This window comes from Tachypleus tridentatus, chromosome 13 (assembly GCF_004210375.1).
Source record: "Tachypleus tridentatus isolate NWPU-2018 chromosome 13, ASM421037v1, whole genome shotgun sequence".
Taxonomy (NCBI): domain Eukaryota; kingdom Metazoa; phylum Arthropoda; class Merostomata; order Xiphosura; family Limulidae; genus Tachypleus; species Tachypleus tridentatus.
Window position 1 is genome coordinate 189,724,505 of NC_134837.1, and position 22,549 is coordinate 189,747,053.

At 35.7% G+C, this 22,549-nt stretch overlaps 1 protein-coding gene across 7 annotated transcripts in view; it reads right to left on the reverse strand.

The window, feature by feature from the left end:
- Positions 1-22,549, reverse strand: part of LOC143238086 (paired box protein Pax-6-like) — a 125,571-nt gene that overhangs the window by 70,783 nt on the left and 32,239 nt on the right. For 3 of the 7 annotated variants that reach the window (XM_076478026.1, XM_076478025.1, XM_076478030.1), the window contains exon 2: positions 4,991-5,187. In XM_076478026.1, coding sequence (XP_076334141.1) covers positions 4,991-5,003 — 13 coding nt within the window. In that variant the 5' untranslated portion in view covers positions 5,004-5,187. Of the gene's footprint in view, positions 1-2,998; positions 3,115-4,990; positions 5,188-7,551; positions 7,647-22,549 lie in introns of those variants that run through there. The other 4 variants (XM_076478028.1, XM_076478024.1, XM_076478027.1 and 1 more) reach the window with 3 other exon arrangements.

Sequence of the window (22,549 nt, forward strand, 5' to 3'; positions counted from 1 at the left end):
CCCACTATTCAATGGTAAAAGAGTAGCCCAAGAGTTGGCAGTGGCTGGTGATGACTAACTACCTTCCTTCTATCTACTCTTACACTGCTAAACTAGAGACGTCTAACGCAGATAGTCCTATTGTAGTATTGCGCGAGTCCACCAGTGGCTCAGCGGTATGTTTGCGGACTTACAACGCTAAAAACAGGGTTTTGATGGTGGGCAAAGCGCAGATAACCCATTCTGTAGCTTAGTTCTTAATTCAAAAAACAACAACAACAGCTTTGCGCGAAATTCAAACAAAGTTGTTGTTTTTTAAAATAATATATAGACTGAAAGGATGTATACTCGCACAAAAAGTCTGTAACATCAAAAAATGTAAGGATCAGGATAATTAGTCAGCTCTAGTACCCATTATTCAATGATATCAAAATAAATAACAAAGTCCTTTAAAATCGAAATCTTTACTTTAACTTCAAATACAATTAAATATAGTTTTGGGAAGGTACTAAATGTTGCAAGTAATTACGCTACGAAATATTTAGTGTTAACTTCATGCGGAAGCCTGAAGAATGAACACTGATTCACAGAATCCTTCTTCATTGGTTAAGAGCACTATAAGACGGTTCTGCTCTCAGGAAAAAAAAATGTCCACAAATAGTCCTTTTAAGAAGAAAGACTGTTATCAACGTTTTTTTTAAAGTTTATCATATAGGTTTTCGGATTGTAAAAAAAAAGGACAAGTGATGTTAAACGCGCCAATAATTACAGTTTCTGATCTCTGAAAAACAAGAAATGATTCTTTAATATAATTGTTTGTGTGAAGAGAAAATAATAATGATTGAGTTCGGTTTTATTTTACTGGTTATGATTATTTTAAAATTAATATTTTGCAGGCATTACTATTATTATACAGTTTTTAAACAAACTCACTTTTATTTATTCCTAATCATCTTTTTTAATTACTTAAAAAAGAAAAATATAATTCACTGTCATTTCATCATTAATGTACCGACATGTATTTGGAAAATGACCGTAAATGGTCAGTTGTTGTGTTTTTCCTAACGCAAAACTATACAATGGGCGACCTTCGTTCTGTCCACTGAGGACTATATGTTCAAGTAGTATTAACCTGATTTATAAACATGTTCAAGTAGTATTAACCTGATTTATAAACATGTTCAAGTAGTATTAACCTGATTTATAAACATGTTCAAGTTGTATTAACCTGATTTATAAACATGTTCAAGGCCTATTAAACTTTATTAAGAATTCCTATAGCTACTCAGTTGTGATGGGTTTTTAACATGTAAATTCATAAATAAAAAGTCTGGCTATTCTTAATAATAAAAAGGTAAATTATAAAGTTTCTAAGAGACTCTAACCAATGTAACTATTAGCTATTATTTTGGTTTGTTTCGTTCGCTTATTTTCTTCTGTAAAGTTGCATGATGAGCTATTGTCGCAGTGCTACTGCAGGGATTGAGCTCCGAATTTGAATATTACATGCTATCAAAATTAAGTGAATCTCAGACGTCGGGTAGGTGTGCAAGGTAGCATGATAGGGCACATATTAAGCAAATACTTAAACGAGATGTGAATCTCAAGTGCCTTTTTAATTTTGTTAACCTTAATATAAATCACATGATATCATTTTGAAGCGCTAATGGAAAACGTAATTGTTTAATTTCGATAATTAGTGAACCAATAACGTTTAATGAAAATGATTTTAGCAAATTTGACTCGCGTAAAGCGTATACTACTGAATTAAAAAAAAAAAGGCAAACCATTCTAATAATGAAATTTTCATTTCCTGGTTAATTTAGTAAAAAAGGCACTGGTTACGAATTAACCATACCTTATGCTCGGCATGGCCAATTAGGTTGAGACGTTCGACTCGTAATCTGAGGGTCGCGGATTCGAATCCCCGTCGCACCAAACATGCTTGCCCTTTCAGCTGTGGGGGCGTTATAAAGTGACGGTCAATCCCACTATTCGTTGGTAGAAGAGTAGCCCAAGAGTTGGCGGTAGGTGGTGATGACTAGGTGCCTTCCTTCTAGTCTTACATTGTTAAATTAGGGACGGCTAGCGCAGATAGCCCTCGAGTAGCTTTGCGCGAAATTCAAAACAAACAAACCATACCTTATAACATAAACTTAATTGTGATATCCGTGTGAGCAAATGTGAATCGGTTTATTAGAAACTGATACAAGGAAAAGCTTACTAACAGAATGGTTATTGGCTGTTTCATAAGACGAACATTGTGTTCCGAATGTTTAAGCCAATAACATATATTCGAATACAAGGTTGAAAGCTAAGCATAACAACGCACGAAGAAACTGACTCAGAGAAACGGCGAATAAAGAAGCAAGTAAACACTTATTAAATCAGCCTATTGTGTTTAAATAAACATTTACCAGCTTCCACTTTATCTAGAAATAGACACGTTAAGGTGCTTTCATAAGAAAAAAAAAATTTATTGATACTTATGCATATGTATTGAGATTTCTCTACCTTGTTCGTACTTCGTTACGTGCTGTCTGATATTGCTTTTGCCTGCTAAAGCCCTTTAACTCGAAGAAAAGTTGAATTTTTAAACTTTAGCCTATTTTACATTCTGTACTTTAACACGTGTAGGAAGGACTTCTCTTTGAAAGTTAGAATAATTTTCTCTGATTTGTTATATATACATAAACACAATAGACCAAGTGACAAGTGGTTTATTAACGGTTATTTTAGTGTGCTGGTACTCCTGTCATGAAGTGATATTTGTTGTGATTTAATGAATTCTAAATGTGTACGAGAAACAGTTTCAATCTTAAAGAGAGGTGCAAACATTTAGGATCGATAGCACGTGCGTGTGAATTATTAATATAGAAACTAGTGACATAAGAATATGTCTAAGTGTTGCAATTGAAAATTCATTGACTTTTTTTTTTACTCGAAACTAAATATTTCTCGTAATACAATAAAACCAAAAACTTGGTTACACGTAAAACAGATCTCGTTAAAATCTCACCTTCAATGGTGTGAATGCCCATCTAGACATAGTCCTCCATGTACAGCACGAGGTGCACGAGACACGAGCTACTGGAAGAACCGCGCACTGAGAATGTGTTCGCTGGAAACCATCATGGGCGCGTATGACTGATGATAAAGTTCATAGAAGCACGCGCAGTAAGAAAGGGGCGTTAAAAATCTCGACTAACCTTACCATGCTGGGAGATATAGTACGTTTCTTTACTTTGCTTACGTGTCTCTTTCGCTTATCTGTATATAACAGGATTACATATTCCTTTACAAACAGACATTTACGAAGGGATTTGAACATGGCATACAATGCATCCATATATGTAGTCCTGTCTATTTTTCGGTGCTTAATTTTTCTTGAAATCCAATTGTGGTCCAACCTCCACAACAGCGCAAAGAATAGCCTGCTATGCGCAAACTAATAGCATCGAAAATTAAAAAGAACGTTTCTATTTGACAATAACATTGTTTGAGCTGTGTTACACACAGGAAAGCTTAGTGCAGGTGACCACTCTTGAAAGTAGACAAAAATTAGCCTTTTCTCAATATTTACCCTCCTTCCCCCAGAAAAAAGAAAAACACGAATTCGGTTCTATTGATGTGGGATTTGCTCCCCAGCGGATTAAAATGTTCTTCAGAAATATTGAATGAAAATATTAGCAACTACTGTTCGAGCAGTCCTTTGAAAACGCGCCCAAACAACAATGGTAGATGTTAGAAAATGACTAAATAATATATACATTCACATTGTGTGATATCAATACGGCTTTCTTGTACGTAAATACACGCAGTTCTATTTGCAACGATATGATATACACGCAGACCCTCGGTAAATACATATACAATATTCATGTGTGATCGAATGCCATAAAATAGAGTCACATTTGGACGGTCGGACGTATTGGTTTCGGATGCCTTACGTGAGAACCTTGGTCTTAAGACGTGTGCTTTACATACAAGGACGAGTTTCGTTTTCTCTCTTGACAAAATATTGGCTCTCGAGCGCAATACGTAAGTAAACGTTTTTACGATTTAGGCGAGACAAACGATTATAATATATAACCAGTATACAAAATGATTAAAAAGTTGTTTTTGTATTATATCGTATACAAGGCTTTGCGTTTATTTCACACGTGTAAAAATGTACTTGCTTTTAAGTATTTAGATTTCTTTGAAGAAAATGTTATTGTGGATTGGGCAACTATGTTTTCAGTGTTTGGATACAAGTGCATGTAATAACTGGTATTGGTGGTTGATCAACATTATTGGTCAACCACGCCATTAATTAATTGTCTATTTGTATACAGTGACGAATTAAAGGGGCGACGGTGGATTTTCCTCTTCGCAAAAATCCCCTCTGAAATACAGTATTTTCCGTTTTGTTGAATTTTAATACTAATAATTTCTTTCCAGCTTTACGTCATAATCCCCCATGTTGAAAGGTCTCGATTCAACACTGTTCGTTTTTCTGTTTCTTTAATCCCCTCTCTCCTCTGTGCTGAACTGTGCAACATGTGGGACCTACATTGAAAAGTTAGATGTTTCATTTTGACGCAGGAACTAAAGGCTGGTTTTATTTCGTTCACATCTGCATTTAAGAAAATGGAATACCTTCAATGCTGTGCTCACTGAATCAGTTTGTGTGTTGTACGGACGAAAGTACCATCGTATTCAGTGATCTTTGTGTTTTGTACGGACGAAAGTACCATCGTATCCAGTGTTCTTTGTGTTTTATACGGACGGAAGTACCACTATATCAAGAATGATTTTGTGTTTCGTACAGACGAAAATACCACTACATTAAGAATTGTGTTTTATATGGACCATATTGCCACCACGTACGTCGACAGTGTTTAATGCGAACGAAACTACCATCACACCAGTATCAATGTTCTTTTGACTCCTTAAGGCTAGAGTGTGACAACCTTTATAAATGCACAAACTAAGACATCAGAAAACACCATGCAGTTATCATGTTTACCTTTGTGTGGCATCTTTGGTGACGACTGCAGACTCGGGAAGCCACAACGAACGAGAGTTAGGCCTAGCTGTGGGCGGATCTCCACCGAAGCGGAACTAATAATGCTCTCCGTTTTTCGGCCTCGATAATTGAAGGGTCAGAGGTAAATTTTGACTATGTGAGTCTGTTCTTGGTCTAAAAACTTTTATTTTCGTTTTCTGAAAAATTTACAAAAAAAATAACGATGATAAAAAATTAAAAGAGTTATTGTATAAAGTAAATTAAAAATAGAACGTGAGCATATTAGTAGAATAAAAGGGAAAGTAGCTAACCAATAAGACTTGAAATATTAACAACAGCAACAGAGTAAGCAGTTAATGGTTGGTTAATAAAAATACAGTGTTATTATAAAGTTTCTTTGCTTGTTCAAACATCAACAAAACTTTAACCCTATTCATCACAGAGATGTGAATATACCAATGAGGAGTATAGATCAGTGTTCAACACAAAAGGTCACCAGTGGGCACTGACTATTCGATATAGTCCCAATTTATCTAAGTGAAGGTCTGCATCCTAGGAATGACGCAATAGACAACTGACAAACAGTTTCCGACATGATACCGTATAACTGTTTGTTTTCTTATAGCAATGCCACATCGGGCTGTCTGTTGAGTACACCGAGAAAAATCGAACCCTTGGTTTTAGCGTTGTAAATCCTTATACCCTATGATATAATGCCAGATAGTTTGCTTAATATTTGGCTCAGGGTTATTGTGTGTTGTGAAGTGCTCGTTAGATTGATATAATTGACCGAAGCCGTCCAATAACACATAGACACGTTTCACAATGGACAGTCTTCTTACGTTGTCTGCATCACGTCATCCCAAGGATGTAAACTATGAGTACTGACCACATTCAACACATAGCGCCTCCTGGTGAGTATTTCAGGTGATCACAGATTAATGTGTCCTGGGTTTCATTGGTACAATCAGCAATAATTATCATTAGTATTTACTTAATTGATGTTACGCTAAGTAATTTTATGAGAATTCTGTACGAAGTTCAACTAGTTAACAATTTGTCAAAATCTTTTCTTTGTATGGTTTAAAAATATTAGTTCGTTTATTTTGAGCCTCATCAGTATTTTCTATAAATCTTCGATAAAGTACTGTAGCTAATAGTTCGTACTGTGATATAAAGCTAGTTATATTATGACAAGCACGTATTATATTTGTTGAGTCATGCAATGGCACATTACAGTACATGTACTACATAGTATTACACACAATTTATGCTAGTAGTTGCTGTTGGTTATTGGAAACCACGTATCTATTCAGTTTACAATGGATAATGTCAATAACATCGAGGTAAAATATGGATAAAAATAATTAAGTTGCTTAGTAGATGTGTGGCTTGGGTTACGAAAGTATACGTCTATTCTTTAAAAAGTCAGAGACGTATATGTGAACGAGAGAAACGTGGACTGAAATGAACAATAAAATTAGTTTTCTGGTCATTAACATTACACATTTACCACTTCTGTTAGACATCGATAATTAATCTAAAAAAAACATGCTATTATTCAATAGTGTTTTGTGTATATTTTCGTCTTTGGTTACAATAATCGTTCGTTTTGTAATGACGAGACAGTAGAGAAAAGCAGAAGCATATTTAGGTCGAAATTCTACCTTCGGTACAATTGAGATTGGATTCAATTTTTAAAGCAGAACCGTATATTTCGATGATAAGTCATCCTATCAAATTATAGACTCCTGATCCTAACTGCTAATTCGTAAACTCTCACGATCAGACGACCTGATTCGTTTAATAGAAAACATTAACGAGACTGTTTTTAATTAAAACCTTTCCGCGTGATACTCCGATATCAGGAGTTAACTTTGGTCTTGGCGATGTTCAAGGTCTATGTCATATCTCATCAAATTAATGAAGCATATTAAACTTAGTACATTAGGGTATGGTTTGATATAAGGAAGGGACGTTAAGATTGATTGTGTGGACTTACGACTTAGTATAGTTTGCCTGTGAAAGTTAGACAGAGGACGAAAGAGTTTTCTCGCCAAGAAAGCGCTGTGACGTCACGTTGGCAGTGTTCTACGTTCGATACTTAGCAGAGTAATGTTACCAAATCAGAAACGAGTCAGAACGATTTAGCAGTAATATTTTGTTTCCACTTGAGGGCGTGCTAACGAATCGTGTTTACTTACAGGGTTAGACCATGTCTATTTACTGGGATCCCCAGCGTTGACTGTTATTTTCTCTGCTTGGAAAACAGATTCAACAATTTATAATGCGTAATATAACATATAATTACACCTCACTCCTAGTGGCACATCAGTGTGTCTGTGGACTTTCGGGTTTCGATACCCGTGGTGGGCAAAGCACAGACAGCCCATTGTGTAGTTTTGTGTTTAACTTCAAACAAACAAGTATATATAACAGAATAAAAATAAACAATCTCATGTTTAAATAAGATATATCAAGGACAATCTTATTTTATGGAAATGCGTCGTATTTACGTTAAAGATTTGAGTACATTGGTTTCACACTTAAGTATACTGTACCTTTTTATGAATTATCTCTAAGCCTAAAACAAAATGGAGCAGATGGTCGGTTCCTCGTGATATTTCACACAATTCAAAATTTTGAACGCGGTGTGTCGCAGCACAGATGAGCGAATCATATTCGAAGGTTAATAAGATTGCAAAGTGAAGTTATGAACTGTTTAAACAACGACTGTAATTCGTTTTTTCCATCACAGTATCGATTTGATTTCACCACCAATGCATTAATCATATGCCCTTGTTTCATAAGATCTAATGTACATGAAGCCGTACTAATTAACACGAGTCGTAAAACATTAAAAGCAACTATGAGCGCCTGCACCAATATCTTACAGATGGTCTTTCACTTCCAAAGTTTTCCTTCGTGACACTTATACCTAAGCACTTAACCCGTGTTCATGTAAGTAATACGCGGTAGCGCAACAGTGTTTATAGTGCTCGTCTAATCTTTCGGACCATTCAGAGCTTCCCAAACTATGTAACCTGGTATAAAAACTGCTGACGTCACAGTGAGAAGAAAGAGAGAGATGAAAGGAGGTGTCAGTTAAGTGGTCCTTAACCGAGATCGTAACCATAGGAACCCAGGGAATATGAAACGTTCTGCATAAAAGGTTTCTCCCTAAAGATTCCATCAGAAGACAAGCGACTTCAGTGTTTTGTGTTTTCGTTTCCAGCAGGGGAGACTCTTCAAGAATGTTTCCTTTGTTTATTAACATAGCTACTTAAAAAAAAAAAAACAAACACAAACGGGGATGAGGCAATAACTTAAGATAATAATACAAATTCGTTCTTTTGTGCCCAAGCGCAGTGACCGTGCGAGAAATCTGACATTTATATTTCAGCGGGACAAGACATAACTAAAGTTAGATAAATGCAAGTACAGACAGAATTCTGATTTGATAATTTAGTTTCAACAATTTATACGTTTGTTTTTTCCAAACAAAAACAGTGTTTAGGTGCGAACAACATCGATAATAAATAATGAATACAAGCTAACAGTGTTTCTCTTTTTAAATACAAAAAAATCTGTTAACTATCGCTACATAATGGTCTAATTAGTGTTAACTTTTTGCTGGATCCAAGACCCGGAATTTGTTTTGTATTTTTAAATTTAAAGGTTGAAACGCCATAATCAGTTTTAATCTGACGTATTACTAGTTGATAATCTGACGTATTACTAGTTGATATTTAACTAATGTGAACAAAGACCTTTATTATTTTTTCTTCATCAACTTAACAGCCTGTCTTAAAATATTCACATAGCTTAAGAAGGGACGATTTATTTCAAAACGTTTTTAACATTTCATCAAAATTTCTTGAAAAAAGAAAACCACAATATGAGGTATAATGTCATTTTCAGCCCTACCATCACTATGGACTATCTGTGTTCTGCCCACCACGGGTATCGAAACCCGGTTTTATCGGTACGTGTCCACAGACTGGGGGGGGGTAGCTTGTTCAGAGTTGTCTATTAAGGAAGAATATTACAGTTCTTGTTTAGATACACATTTTACCAGATTGTATCAATATATCAAACTATTTCTTTGGTAACTTTTATCTAAGCGAAACTTCTCAGCATGTTGGATATTTTGTTTAGGGTTGTGGTAATTGTGGAAATCATTCTGAGTATTTTCTTAAGGATAAAGATATGTAATATCGGATGTTTGTTGTTTACCAGCACAAAATAACAACAAAAAACACATAAATAACATTTGGTAAAGATACACAAATATATTAACTGTTAATTTCTTCTTCAGTGTTTCGTATTAATTTAATGTGTAACAGGAAACAATAGAACTAAACAACACAGTTTATGCTATGTTATTGCTTTTAAATAAACTGTAGGGTCGTGTGACCTCCTCTATTATTCGAGGTAGTTTTGTAACCTCTGGCTTTAGTTCTAGTTTTAGACTTACTACTTATTAACGAGCACAGATTGGTTTGTTTCTTCCCGTAAAGTCTTTATCAACTAAACAAACTAATTTTCACGGTCTGGCAACGGAAGTCAGTAGCGAAGTGTTACCACTGTTGTCAGTTTACCAAGTTGGTCGTAGAATGGTGAATTAGACAGTAACAAGTTTCTGTTGTGTCTTTAGCTAAGGATTATAAAGCCTTTACATGCACAATGTTGCATTTCGTATAACATAACAAGGGACAATGATGAACTGTGCATGCTGTTTAGGATCTGTTAACCATACGACTACAGACTAGGTTCGGTTATACACGTTTAATGGAAACAAAGCCTTGTTCTCTTCTCCACATGTTAAACGGCTGAAGCCCATTGGCTGATTGATCGACTTATTCTTCTGAACGACCTGCCCACGAAGGAATGACGTCAACTCAAAACTCTGAACGAGAAATACACCGTCAGTGCTACGAATGAGAAATCGATTTGGAAACTGTTGACCCCCCCTTCCCTCGCGAGTTTCGTGGTTGACTACGTTGATGACAGCGCACGACTTGGGAGTAGTGGCTTTGGTAGCAAAATCAGGGACAATGAAATTACTCATGATTAAGATGTAAATATGTCAGTTACAAGCGTAGGGCGGGTTTACCGTCGCATATATACAAGCTAAAACCAGCCCTCTACTCTCAGACGCATAAAGAACGTCACCATAACTTTTCCTACTTGGACACACATGTAATTTAATGTACAGAACTATATAGTCCCGTGAAGCATTATTAATCTGATCGATTTTTGTGTTTCAGATTAAGCTTTTTGTTTTCTGAATAGAGTTATAATCACCAACTCGTAGCCGTGCGATAAAAACCATCAGCGAATAATACGTCTGGGTGAAAACTAGTTTTGTCTACAAAATTTGCGATATTGAGCTAAAATTACAGATTTAAGTCGGTTCAACTTTACAGCTAAAGTATTTAAGTAAAAATAATATCGAGTATATAACGGATTTAATAAACATTTATCTATCTATCTAGGTGTGACTGAGAAAGTTGGATGTTAGTTTACGGAAGTGTGATGAAAAGAGACTGAAACGTTTTGAATATTTTTTACTGTAATAGAGTGCTGGGAAAATTGTAAACTGAAACCAAACCGAATTTTGGGGTGCTTCAAAAGAAAGCGCATGAGAGAAGATTCCTTGACGAATTAACCCATTCAGGAAACATCACGAGAAGAATCGGGACTTGCCTGAAAAATAAAAACAATGATGGAAGGAATGGTTGAGGGTTAAAAAAAAAGTTGTTTTTTTTTGTACGGAGTATTGAAATAATAGGTTTTGATCGTCACCCTTATAACGCACCCACTGCTCCAAATTTTGGAGTACGATTTCTTCCTTTTTTTTTTCGGCAATGATACGCGAATCACGTTCTACAGTCTAGCACGCTCGCCACTGGGCAGCGTGCTAGGACATTGGAAAAAATTAGAACGATCGCTAAATGGCACAGTGAAGGAAGAGCAGGACAACTGTTGATGTCAGTGATGGACTGTTGATGTCAGTGATGGTAGCTATTAGACGTTCAGAGGACAGCCATGACGCGATAAACATATCTGTTCTTTGTTTATATGTTTAGGAACAAGCATGGTCCGCTAACAGCGCACTTAACTCTTTCTCTGCGGGTTGGAAATCCTTTACGGAACATGCTCGCCTTTTCAGTCAAAACAAAATTATCTGATTATTGCTGTTAAACCTGTGCATTTCAAAATAATAATATACTGATATCAGTTTGTTTTATTAACATTTATTTACGTTCTCAGTTACAATCGGTTATACGAAACAAGTGTAAACGTGTATTAAAGTGTCAGTTAAATGTAATAAATCATTAAATAAGAAATTTTATTTATTGCTAAGCGCAAAGCTACACAATGGGATGTTTATGCTGTGCATATCGCGTGTATTAAAACTCAATTTTTAATCTTATATCCCCTCATATTTACCGCTGATGTACGGGGGGAGGGTGGATGTAGAACAGGAAATAATGTAGGTATTCAGTAATAATGATTACCTCTATTTAGTTGCTGTTATATGCTTAGGTAAACAAAAGTTATGTGAAAGAAAATTCCAATAATTATTTGTAAGGTTTGATTCACAAAATGTATTTGTATGGTTTCCGTGTCAGATGAAATTCCAAGCTATGAAACTTAATACAAATTTTATTGTTTCACAAAGAGTAGTATGTGCCTGAGTGTAAAAAAATAAAAAATAAATTGATAATTAAAACTTACTTTCAGTTCATAAATGTGTTAATATTCATAAACGTCTATTTTGAAAAACAAACAAAATTTGAACATACTTCATCTGTTTATGTATTGAATGAAGAAGCTGACATTTATTAAAACTATTTTTATTTATATCTTGTTCGTATAGAACATACGTGTAGCTGTTACACAGGCCTGGGAAGGTTTTATTGTCTGGAATGTTTTACGTGTTCTACAGTAATTCCTGTACACCGGATCCAAAAATCATGCCCAGATTTTTCACAAAACGTCAAATGTAACTTTACAAAAGTGAATCATTTTCTTGTAAATCGGGTCACATTTTGTTACGCTTAAAATGTTGACAACTATTAGCAATAAATTAATCGCGACGCGAAAGTTTTATCGATCATTCTAAAACTCAAATCTACGGATTTGCAACGCTAAAATTAGGGGTTCGATTCCCATCGATGAACTCAGCAAATAACCCGATGTGGCTCTGATATAAGAAAACACTTATTCCTAAAACTGAAATATAACAAACTTAGTAATAAAAAAATGTTTATTGTGGTAAACGAAATAATAATTTGATTAAAGGAAGCGTTTTTTTATTTCTTCTTCCCTAATTGTAAAATGTATCAGTGGTAGAAAAAAATGAATATTTCTTTCGAAACTTGGGTAAAATCCTGTGAAAATTCCTCTTTGAAAACCCAAACAACTTTTACGAAGTTTAAATTCGTAGGCTTATATTATCAGAAAAACAAATTATAATAAGTGTTCTCTTCAAGAGATGGCAGCACGTCTAGACTGGTGATGTATGTGTGTGTGTGATCTGAATTAGAATCAGTTTTCAATTTAAAAAGGTGGGATATTATGTTTTATATTCACAGAAACAACAATTTTTCAGACTTTCGTTATTTATTTCGTTCTAGGAACTACACTCAGAACATTTCACCGTGATGTATTTAAACTGACACTGCATGTTTGTTGTTACAGCTCGTACAAATACCGTAAATACTGTATTTTAGAACGTTTGATGTGGGTTTTTGGGTGTTTTAAAAACCTAACTAACGTTTAATTTCTTTTATAAGTTGTGTGGCTTATAATATCCATTTGCATAAGTTTAAGTTGGTGTTTCATCCTGTTTTAGGAATTTATACATGTGCAGTTAGTACAGCAAATTAAAGATACAATTGTAACTATAAATCCAACAATGTACTCATTGTTACGACAACAAAAGAGTAGAAGTGGTAGAAATTATTAATTAATAAAGTTTTATAAAAATATTTTTATATTCACAACGTTTCGCCAGCTAGACCAATCTGCAATCAGTTCTTTCTAATATTTAATATGTTCTCGAGAAAATAAAATAAATGTTTGCTACGTTTATCCAAAGGCACTAAAACTGTGTACAGTTGTTGGTCTCCAACACTGACACTTTTTAGTTGTCTTCTGTTTATCGTAGTATTTTGTCATTAGATCTGTCAATTTCAAATACGCACAGATAAAAGGAAGCAAGTGAAACCGGGTGGGCTTTATGATAGACTGCAGGGTTTGGAAGAATAATCGGGTGAGCTCAAAAACACGGAAACTTTTATCAGAAGAGAGGAGTTTCGGTGTGTCTTATAACGAAGTAATTATTTCGCTCAACCGAGCAGCTTTAAGCAGACTGGAATAGTCCTGGTCTCAGCAACGGATTTTTGTCTGTTACGATGATAACGGCTGGCTGGTTTTCTCCTCAATAAATGGGCCTAGTGTGGGAATGCCTGGTTTTTGGAAACTTTTAAGGTACGGTATACATGACAAAGAACTTCCGTTCTTCATCATAGGAACCAAGTCCTTCGGTTCTTTTGGTCAAAATGATAGCTGACCACTGGGATAATAGACAATGTTCTTATTGACACCATTATACGGCAATTTAATGGTGTGGGCAAAAATCTGTAATTGTTTATTCTTAGATGTTGTATATTCATGGATACTTTTGCTTCGAGTGTAGAATAAAGCACAAGCGTTTTCAATGATGTTAACACGCCTTTAAGGTACAGCAGGAAAACGATCATGGTGTGTATATTGTGTTTTCTTATAGCAAAGCCACAACAGGCTATCTGCTGAGTCCACTGATTGGGATCGAACCCCTTATTTTAGCGTTGTAAATCCGTAGACTTGCCTCTGTACGAGCGCGGAACGGATCACAGGGAGATAAACCTAGTTATAAAACTAAAATTAACGTCAAAATTAATAACAAATCCTAATTTCAATCAGATCAAATATAATTTATACGGTAAACCAAAAATTATATCAAATCCTATCAAAGGAGTTACTAATTAGATCCTCCATGGCCAAGTGGTTATATCACCTGGCTCAAACTCTGAAGGAAGCGGGTTTTAATCCCCGACTCGCCACACATTCTCGACCCGTTAGCCATGAGGGCGTTATAAGTAATGATCACTCCCATTATTAGTTGGTGAAATAGTAGCTCAAGAGATGGTGGTGATGGTGATGGTTAGCTGTCTTTTATCTAGCTAAATTAGGGACGGCTAATACAGATAACTGCTACGTATCTTTGTGCAAAGTTCAAAACAGACCACACTCATTCTATTCGATCTGCTAAAGATGGCCACCAGTTGGACCATGTTCTTCTGGAAACTCGCTTTCTTAAATTATACGTCGTGCTCTAGAACAATAATTTATGTTATTTTATTGTGTTTAGAGCTGTAATTCTAAAGTATAAAATTGATAAATTTACAATATTTTTAGTTATAATAATTTACAAACTCAACTAAAATGATATTTTATAAAGACAACTATTTTTTCTTTGTTTTAAATTTGATACCACAGATGGTTTCCAGATCATTTCAAAGATAATATATTAAAAACATCTGTTCCCTCTCCCCCTGGTGGCTCATCGGTATATTTGGGAAATTATAAAGCTGAAAATTGGGTTTCGATACCCAATATGGTTACATAATAGATAGCTTATCGTGTTTTCTTTTTAATTTCTCGGAAAGCTACACGGAGGATATCTTCACTAGCTGTCCCTAATTTAGCAGGGTACGACTAGAGGGAAGGCAACTTTTATCATCACTAACCGCGAACTCTTGGTCTACTCCTATACTAACAAAAATAGTGGGATTGACTGTAACTTCATAACGCCCTCACGGCTTTAGGGGCGAGCATATGAGGTATGACGGGGATTAAAACCCGCGACACTCGGATTACGAGTCGAGCGCCCTAACCGCCTGGCCAGTAAAAACCTACACTGGTAAAACTAGCTACAATCATTCCACGAACTTCAAATTAAAACGTATTAAAAAATCCCCGGATATAAGACAGAAATGTATAATAAGTGTAGAAATATAAATCAGAAATATAACCTGAAGACGGTTGTAAGAAAGTAATCAATAATTAGAGCCAAAATAATTTAACACTTTATTTGTAAACATGGCGAAGAGTTTGTAAATCTTTACAAGAATGAACCAAAGGATCAGTGTCTGGGTATGTACAAAGGTTACAATTACACACCTAAGGTCAAATGTCAAATCTCCCGATTCCTTGAATTTTCATACTATCCTCTCACTTTCCGTGTTTTTCGAGTAATTTTTGTTCGTTTCGTGTATACGTGAACCAAACTTTGTACGTTTGTAATTACCCTGTTATTTTCTTTGTGTGCCCTGATATTTAATTTTCATATTAGCATCATGGAGCACGAGCGTGGATTGTTTGTTTTTAATTTCGCGCAAAGCTACTCGAGGGCTATCTGTGCTAGCTGTCCCTAATTTAGCAGTGTAAGACTAGAGGGAAGGCAGCTAGTCATCACCACCCACCGACAACTCTAGGACTACTTTTTTAACAACGAGTAGTGGGATTGGTCGTAACATTATAACGCCCCCACGGCTGAAAGAACGAGCATGTTTAGTGTGACGGGGATTCGAACTCGCGACCCTAAGCTTGCAAGTCGGCCACGTTAACCTCCTGGCCATGCCGGGCCACTCTAGTGTTCTCATTACTGACTGTGTATATATACTGTATATGCATGAAAGTTTTACTTTAAACATTACAACATATTTTCTAGTATTTTACTACAGACTATATCTTTAGGGAAGTTTTACTTTAAACATTGTCACATATTTTCTTGTATTTTACTACAGACTATATCTCTAGGGAAGTTTTACTTTAAACATTGCCACATATTTTCTAGTATTTTACTACAGACTATATCTCTAGGGAAGTTTTACTTTAAACATTGCCACATATTTTCTAGTATTTTACTGCAGACTATATCTCTAGGGAAGATTTACTTTAAACATTGCCACATATTTTCTAGTATTTTACTACAGACTGTATCTTTAGGGAAGTTTTACTTTAAACATTGCAACATATTTTCTAGTATTTTACTACAAACTATATCTCTAGGGAAGTTTTGCTTTAAGCATTGCTACATATTTTCTAGTATTTTACTACAGACTATATCTCTAGGGAAGTTTTGCTTTAAGCATTGCTACATATTTTCTAGCATTGCATCTGCTTTGTGTACGTGGAAGGAAATTTTCTTTCGAATATTACTTCTGAATTTATAGTATTGTTAAGGTTAACAATGTATGTAGGGAAGCTTTCCTTTAAACACCGCCGCCACTGATTATGTAGTATCCTTGGTGCTGAATATATTGTCAGAAAAAAATTGGAATATTGCTACTGATTTTCTAGTATGGTTACCGCTAACTATATTCTCAGGTAAGTATTCCTTTATACGTCACTACTGATTTTCTAGTATTGTTACCGCTAACTATATTCTCAGGTAAGTATTCCTCTATACGTCACTACTGATTTTCTAGTATTGTTACCGCTAACTATATCCTCAGGTAAGTATCCCTTTATACGTCACTACTGATTTTTTAGTAATTGTTACCGCTAACTATGTCTTAAGAAAAGCATTTCTTTGAACATCCTACTGGGTTTTTTAATATTGTTACTGTCAACTACATGAAGGGAAGGTTTACTTTAAACATCATTACGTATTTTTACAATTGTTAAATGTTGGCTGTAAACGTAGGGAAGCATCTCTTTTAAGAAAGCTACTAATTATCCTGTTTTTTTACTGCTGACTGTTTATGTATGGAAGTTTTCCTTTAAACTAACTCTCTTGTATTGATACTGCTTAGTATATATTACCGTTTGAAAATGTTAGAACAAAGTCAAAAGTTATGTTCAGGTTACTTTCAGAAAACAGTGAAGGTAAATCACACGTGGAACATAAAGCTTTTAACTTTTTCATTTAGTACAACTGACACTCAGTAAAAGTGACTGAGTTGATATATTTTGTTCCCTTTTTTGTTTTAATAACTATAGACAGTCTTTCAGACATTGTAGTAACGTATATAATCAAAGCGTCCTTCGGGATTTTACTCTAAATATCTCTCATATATTCCCATAAAGTATCTTTCTTTGATTTGTCAAGTTTTTGATCTATCAAAAAATGCTCAATTTTTGTTGAATCAGTTGAATGATTTCAGCAATTTTTTTTCTTACCAAAGTAACTTGTGAATAGGTTGGGTGAATGTGTGGTGTTATTACATTCTTGTTAGTACAATTCTTTACCAATAATACATAAACCACTGGGTATATTATGATGGATCAGTATCTGATGGTACTTGCGCTGCCCCAGTATTCCATCTGTTTTTCAAATATCTTCAAACACCTCAGCAGAGAAACACCTCAAACCATCACACAGCCTCCATCATGCTTTATGGTAGGTGTTATACATTGAGGTAAGTATCTTTCACCTTTCTTCCGCCGGATGTAAAACCTACACTTTGAACCAAATATTTCAAACTTGGATTCGTCCATTTAAAACACTCTTTTACAATCACCAACAGCACAACTTTTGTACTTTTCAGCAAGTTCAGTTTCTTGACAATATTTGGAGATCAAAGTAAATGTTTTAAAACTGCTGCACAATCAAATACTTCATTATAGTTCAGTCTTCTTGATACTGTAGATCTGGACACTTTTCTATCATGTGGTACATGTTGTTTATCTCATGGTTGAGATCAGTGGCTGTCTTCCTTCTGTCCAAAAGCTACATAAACAAAGATACTTGACATCAGTATCATTGAGTTTAGGTGTTCTGCCTCTTACTTTTATATTTACCTGTCTCGGTGTTACGATCTAAGTTTGACACTGTTTGGATTGCATTTCAAGTCTGCAACAGTTTGTCAGAGACCAACCAGCATCACGTAAAGCTTTGTGTGAACTCTTCTATATTGATAATTTTACACGTGTTTGGGCTGTGACCTGACAACATAATTAATATATAGTGTTACACACTGTTTTTATAAAGGTTTATTTGTGAAATATTAATAAATAGATTTTTTTCTTGCATACATCGAAACCATATGCTATACATAGAGTTAAGATACTGCATGAGGTACCATGACAGTTATTTTAGACCCTAAATTTGATCCGTATGTTCATTCAAACAAACCCTTGTAACAAGACCTTGGTACATGTATACAGAAACTAAAGAATGATAAGTATTCTCATCCTGGCTCATTCATTTATCATCAGAGATCAGTGAAACATTACCATAGTGTTGAAATTTACATTCTGTAACAACATGGAAGAATTAGTCCATAAAATGGAAAGAATGACAAACTATTCTCTTGTTCTAACACTTGTACTCAGTACTGTACTCGCAGAGAAGTCCGTTACTACTGATTTTCTAGTGTTGTTAATACTGATTATATATGCAAGGAAGTGTTCCTAGAATCACCGCTACTTAGAGTTTCTAGTATTGGTACTGAAGCTTGAGTCCACGTGTTTCATGGTTACTTTCAGTTATTACTTATTATAACAGTTTAGACTGTTGAAAGCAATAAAATAAATGAATTATTACTCACTTTAGTAAACAAAATGTTCGTTTTGTCAGGCGAATGGACAAAAATGTAAGGCATAGGCAATCTATCTTTACCTCTCTAAATGTTAAAACCCCATAGACTGAAACTCTCTCTTCCCCCATAAGACTTCTTGTGAATTGAGGCTTTCATAAGTAAGGATGTGAATACATGACTTAGAATGATGAATAAACAACAACAAATAAATACTAAACTTTTACGAAACTGTAGGAGATAAAAACATCAAGAGATCAGTAAAAGTGTATGACGAAAACATGGAAATTTATGATAGATCTTTAACAGCGATGGAGCAAGTGAACAGGATATGTTATTATAATTGACAGAGTTACAATGTAAATAAAGCTTTATAGCATGCTGATTTGTCGTGCAATAGACAACGTCTAACTGATCCTCGCTTTGAATGCTCGCAACACAAACGATTCAGAAACACACACACACACTGACTTGCTTTACAAAGAAAGGGGGATAAAGGTTGGTGTCATTAACGTTACTGAATAGTTAGGCTAAAGTCTAAACATTAATCCAATTGACAAGTAGTTTACTAATGGAAAAATCCACTAGTCTACCTGAACACCGTCGTAAGGATGTGCAACAGAAAAATTGATATAAATACTACTACATCTATACCTGATTGGTGTCAAGGGCCAGAGGAGATTGTATGTGCGTTTACGAAAAGCTAAGACTGTCTGTCACCTTCCACAGTTTGAACTACAGAACAAAGAGAAGGCAACATCTACGTTAAGGGACTGACTGTTTTTCCTGTAATACACTCAGAGTCTCATGAGCAGAAATATATCACGGATTCGAACCTAGTTGGCCCGGCCCGGCCATGTGGTTAGGGCACTCGATTCGTAATCTGAGGGTCACGGGTTCAAATCCCTTTCGGACCAAACATGTTCGCCCTTGCACTAATTTAGCAGTATAAGACTAGAAGGAAGGCAGCTAGTCATCACCATCCACCGCCAACTCTTGGGCTACTCTTTTACTAACGAATAGTGGGATTGACCGACAGGTTATAATGTCTCCATGGCTGAAGGAGCGAGCATGTTTGGTGTGACGAGGATTCGAGCCCGCGACCCTCGGATCACAAGTCGAGCGCCTTAACTACCTGGCCGAACCGCAATCTATTTAGTTGATGTTGGTAGGACTTCTTTGGTATGGTCCGGCATGGTCAGGCGGGTTAAGGCGTTCGACTTGTAATATGAGGGACGCGGGTTCAAATCCCCGCCCTTTCAGCCGGGAAGGCGTTATAATGTTACTGTCAATCCCACTATACGCTGATAAAAGAGTAGCCCAAGAGTTGGCAGTGGGTGGTGATGATTGGCTGCCTTCCCTCTGGTTTCACACTGCTAAATTAGGGACGGCTAACGCAGAAGCCCTCGTGTAGCTTTACACGAAATTCAAACATACAAAACAAACGTCCTTGAACGTGAACAGTCAGTATATATTTTGGAGTAACTTTTGTGTGCTCTTTGTTTGTTAATAAAGTAGTTGAAATAAAACAAAAACATTATATGGTAAATGCGCTGGTTTATTGGAAGGTATAGAAATGGTAGACCAATATTTAGCATATGGAAATAAATGTCTCACACTATTACTGCCCTATACTAAAGACCCGTTACTACCGATGGATGACAACTACAGTTTGATACAAGAAGTATGCAGATTTTCGGTAATAACAAAATCCTTGCTTCGTTTACATTCGGAAACTTCTAAAGATTTGACAACGTCACTGACAGGCAACCCATCTAATTGCACATCTATGCATATGTCATATTGCACAATACGACTACACTTATTGCATTTTAGTCCCACACGGTAATCTATGCAATCACTTGCGCAGGCGACAGAACAAATTTGGGTTTTTAATTGGGGGAGAACTGATGATTGGGAAAGTTTATTTAAAATGTTAATAATGACCATTGCTTCAAAACTGTAGCAGATACTTTCACATATTAATTATTTCCGAGATTCTATTCCCAAGTCCAAGAGGCATTTCGCTACGGGTCAAAAGATAAAGGTTGCGTGATCCCCGTGACACTGTTGTTCCGATTTCTTCTTCAAAAGGTTTTTAATTTCACTCCATTGTTCTGTATTCAACCATTCCTTATAATTTTCAAATAGGTCCTTCTTATGCGTATTTATTTGACTTTGCCACCACGTGCTTACCTTTAAATATTCAACTAATTTATACGTTTGAAAATCTACAACAACTAAAGTGTTCTACCGTTTCCAAGTTTACAAAGAATTCAGTTCTGTCTTATTCTTTTTTTTACCTGATTTTACGATACATGTAGAATAAAAAATTCACGTTACTCATAATAATTGGAATATAAAAATAATTGTTAAATGTGTTATGTATGAATATACAACTTTCTTTTTCAACTGAGTGATGTAAGCATGATCCGTGGGACCGTAATACAAAGAAAGAAAACAAAGAAGGAAAATCGTTCTTTGTATTCTTTTTGTAAATGTATACAAATACTCCATAACAAATGTGTTTACTGTATATACTAACTGTAACGAATGTTGACAAGATAAAGAACGCGCTTGAATACATTTTAGTTCAATAAGTTTTATTACCCCTGATTTTTGAAATTAAAGTGTTTTTGATGTTTCTCATCCATGAATATTTGATAAAAATACAATTCGCTTTAACAGATCATTTTATAGTATGTCAAACCCCAAACAACGATTTCCACCTGTTTCAAACGAACACCGCTTCAGTTGGTAAGACTCTCATGCCCTCCAGCGAAAAGCACGTGCGCGTGCGGGATATGATTCGGGCAACAGAATACCGCATGCTTCAAGGCTTTCGTCGCGGTTCTCACGGCCCCCGCGCCAAGGACTTTCTTTTTGCACGTTCTTGTACTCTCGTGCGGAGAGTCTGCCCGGCTAGCATCGACACCGACGGTCTTTTTGAGATATGTGACCATCTGTTACATGCAGATTTAAATAGAACTCTACAAAGGTTCGGCATAGTGGAAGGCCTTGTTGACAACTTCTAAACTCTGGGTTTAGGAAGAACAAAAAAAAAAAAAAAAAAAAGAGCCGCACCCTGGGAGTGATATTGCTGGTCGAAGTTAAGCCTTTCCAAATCGCTGTACTGCTCGGTTTTCTATTTCACGCAGGAGTAAACCTCTAAAGATAATTTTGGCCTACCTTTTCAGTCCCGCAGCTCTACTCTCACTGTTAGACAAAGCTCGCTTACATATTGCTCATAACGAGCTTCAAGTACCGTTAAGAAAATATTTACCAACTGTTGTCTTGTTGTTGTTGTTTTTCACAACCAAATCCACTTGAATTATTGTCAAAGAAAATCCGAATTATCACGTGTAAGTTTATTCACTGAACGCTGAAGATCTAAATGTCCCAGTGATCTAATACAACCCAGTTTTAGAACGTACATTTCTTTTCACGGAAGATTAAAGCTGGACTGCAAAAGTTAAAAAAAAAAGAAAATAGGAAAACCATTGACCAGTGAAGTTGTCTCTCGTTCGCACCTTCTTTAGGCCCAGCATAGCCAGGTGGTTTAGGCATTCGACTCGCAATCTGAGGGTCACGGATTCGAATTTCCGTCATACAAAACATGCTCGTCCTTTCAACCGTGAAGGCGTTATAATAATACAGTCAATCCCACTATTCGTTAGTAAAAGAGTAGACCAAGAGTTGGCCGTGATTGGTGATGACGAGCTGCCTTCCCGCTAGTCTTACACTGCTAAATTATGGACGGCTATCATAGATAGCCCTCGTGTAGCTTTGCGCGAAATTCAAACCAATTTCTTTAAATCCGAATTTTCCCAAAATGTTGCATTCCAAGTTTTTTGCCTCACGTACGCTATGAGGTTATCATTTTTAAAATCTGTTTTACACTATGCTTAATATTAATTTCTGTACTTCATGATTGTATAATCTGATCACGACTGAGAATTAT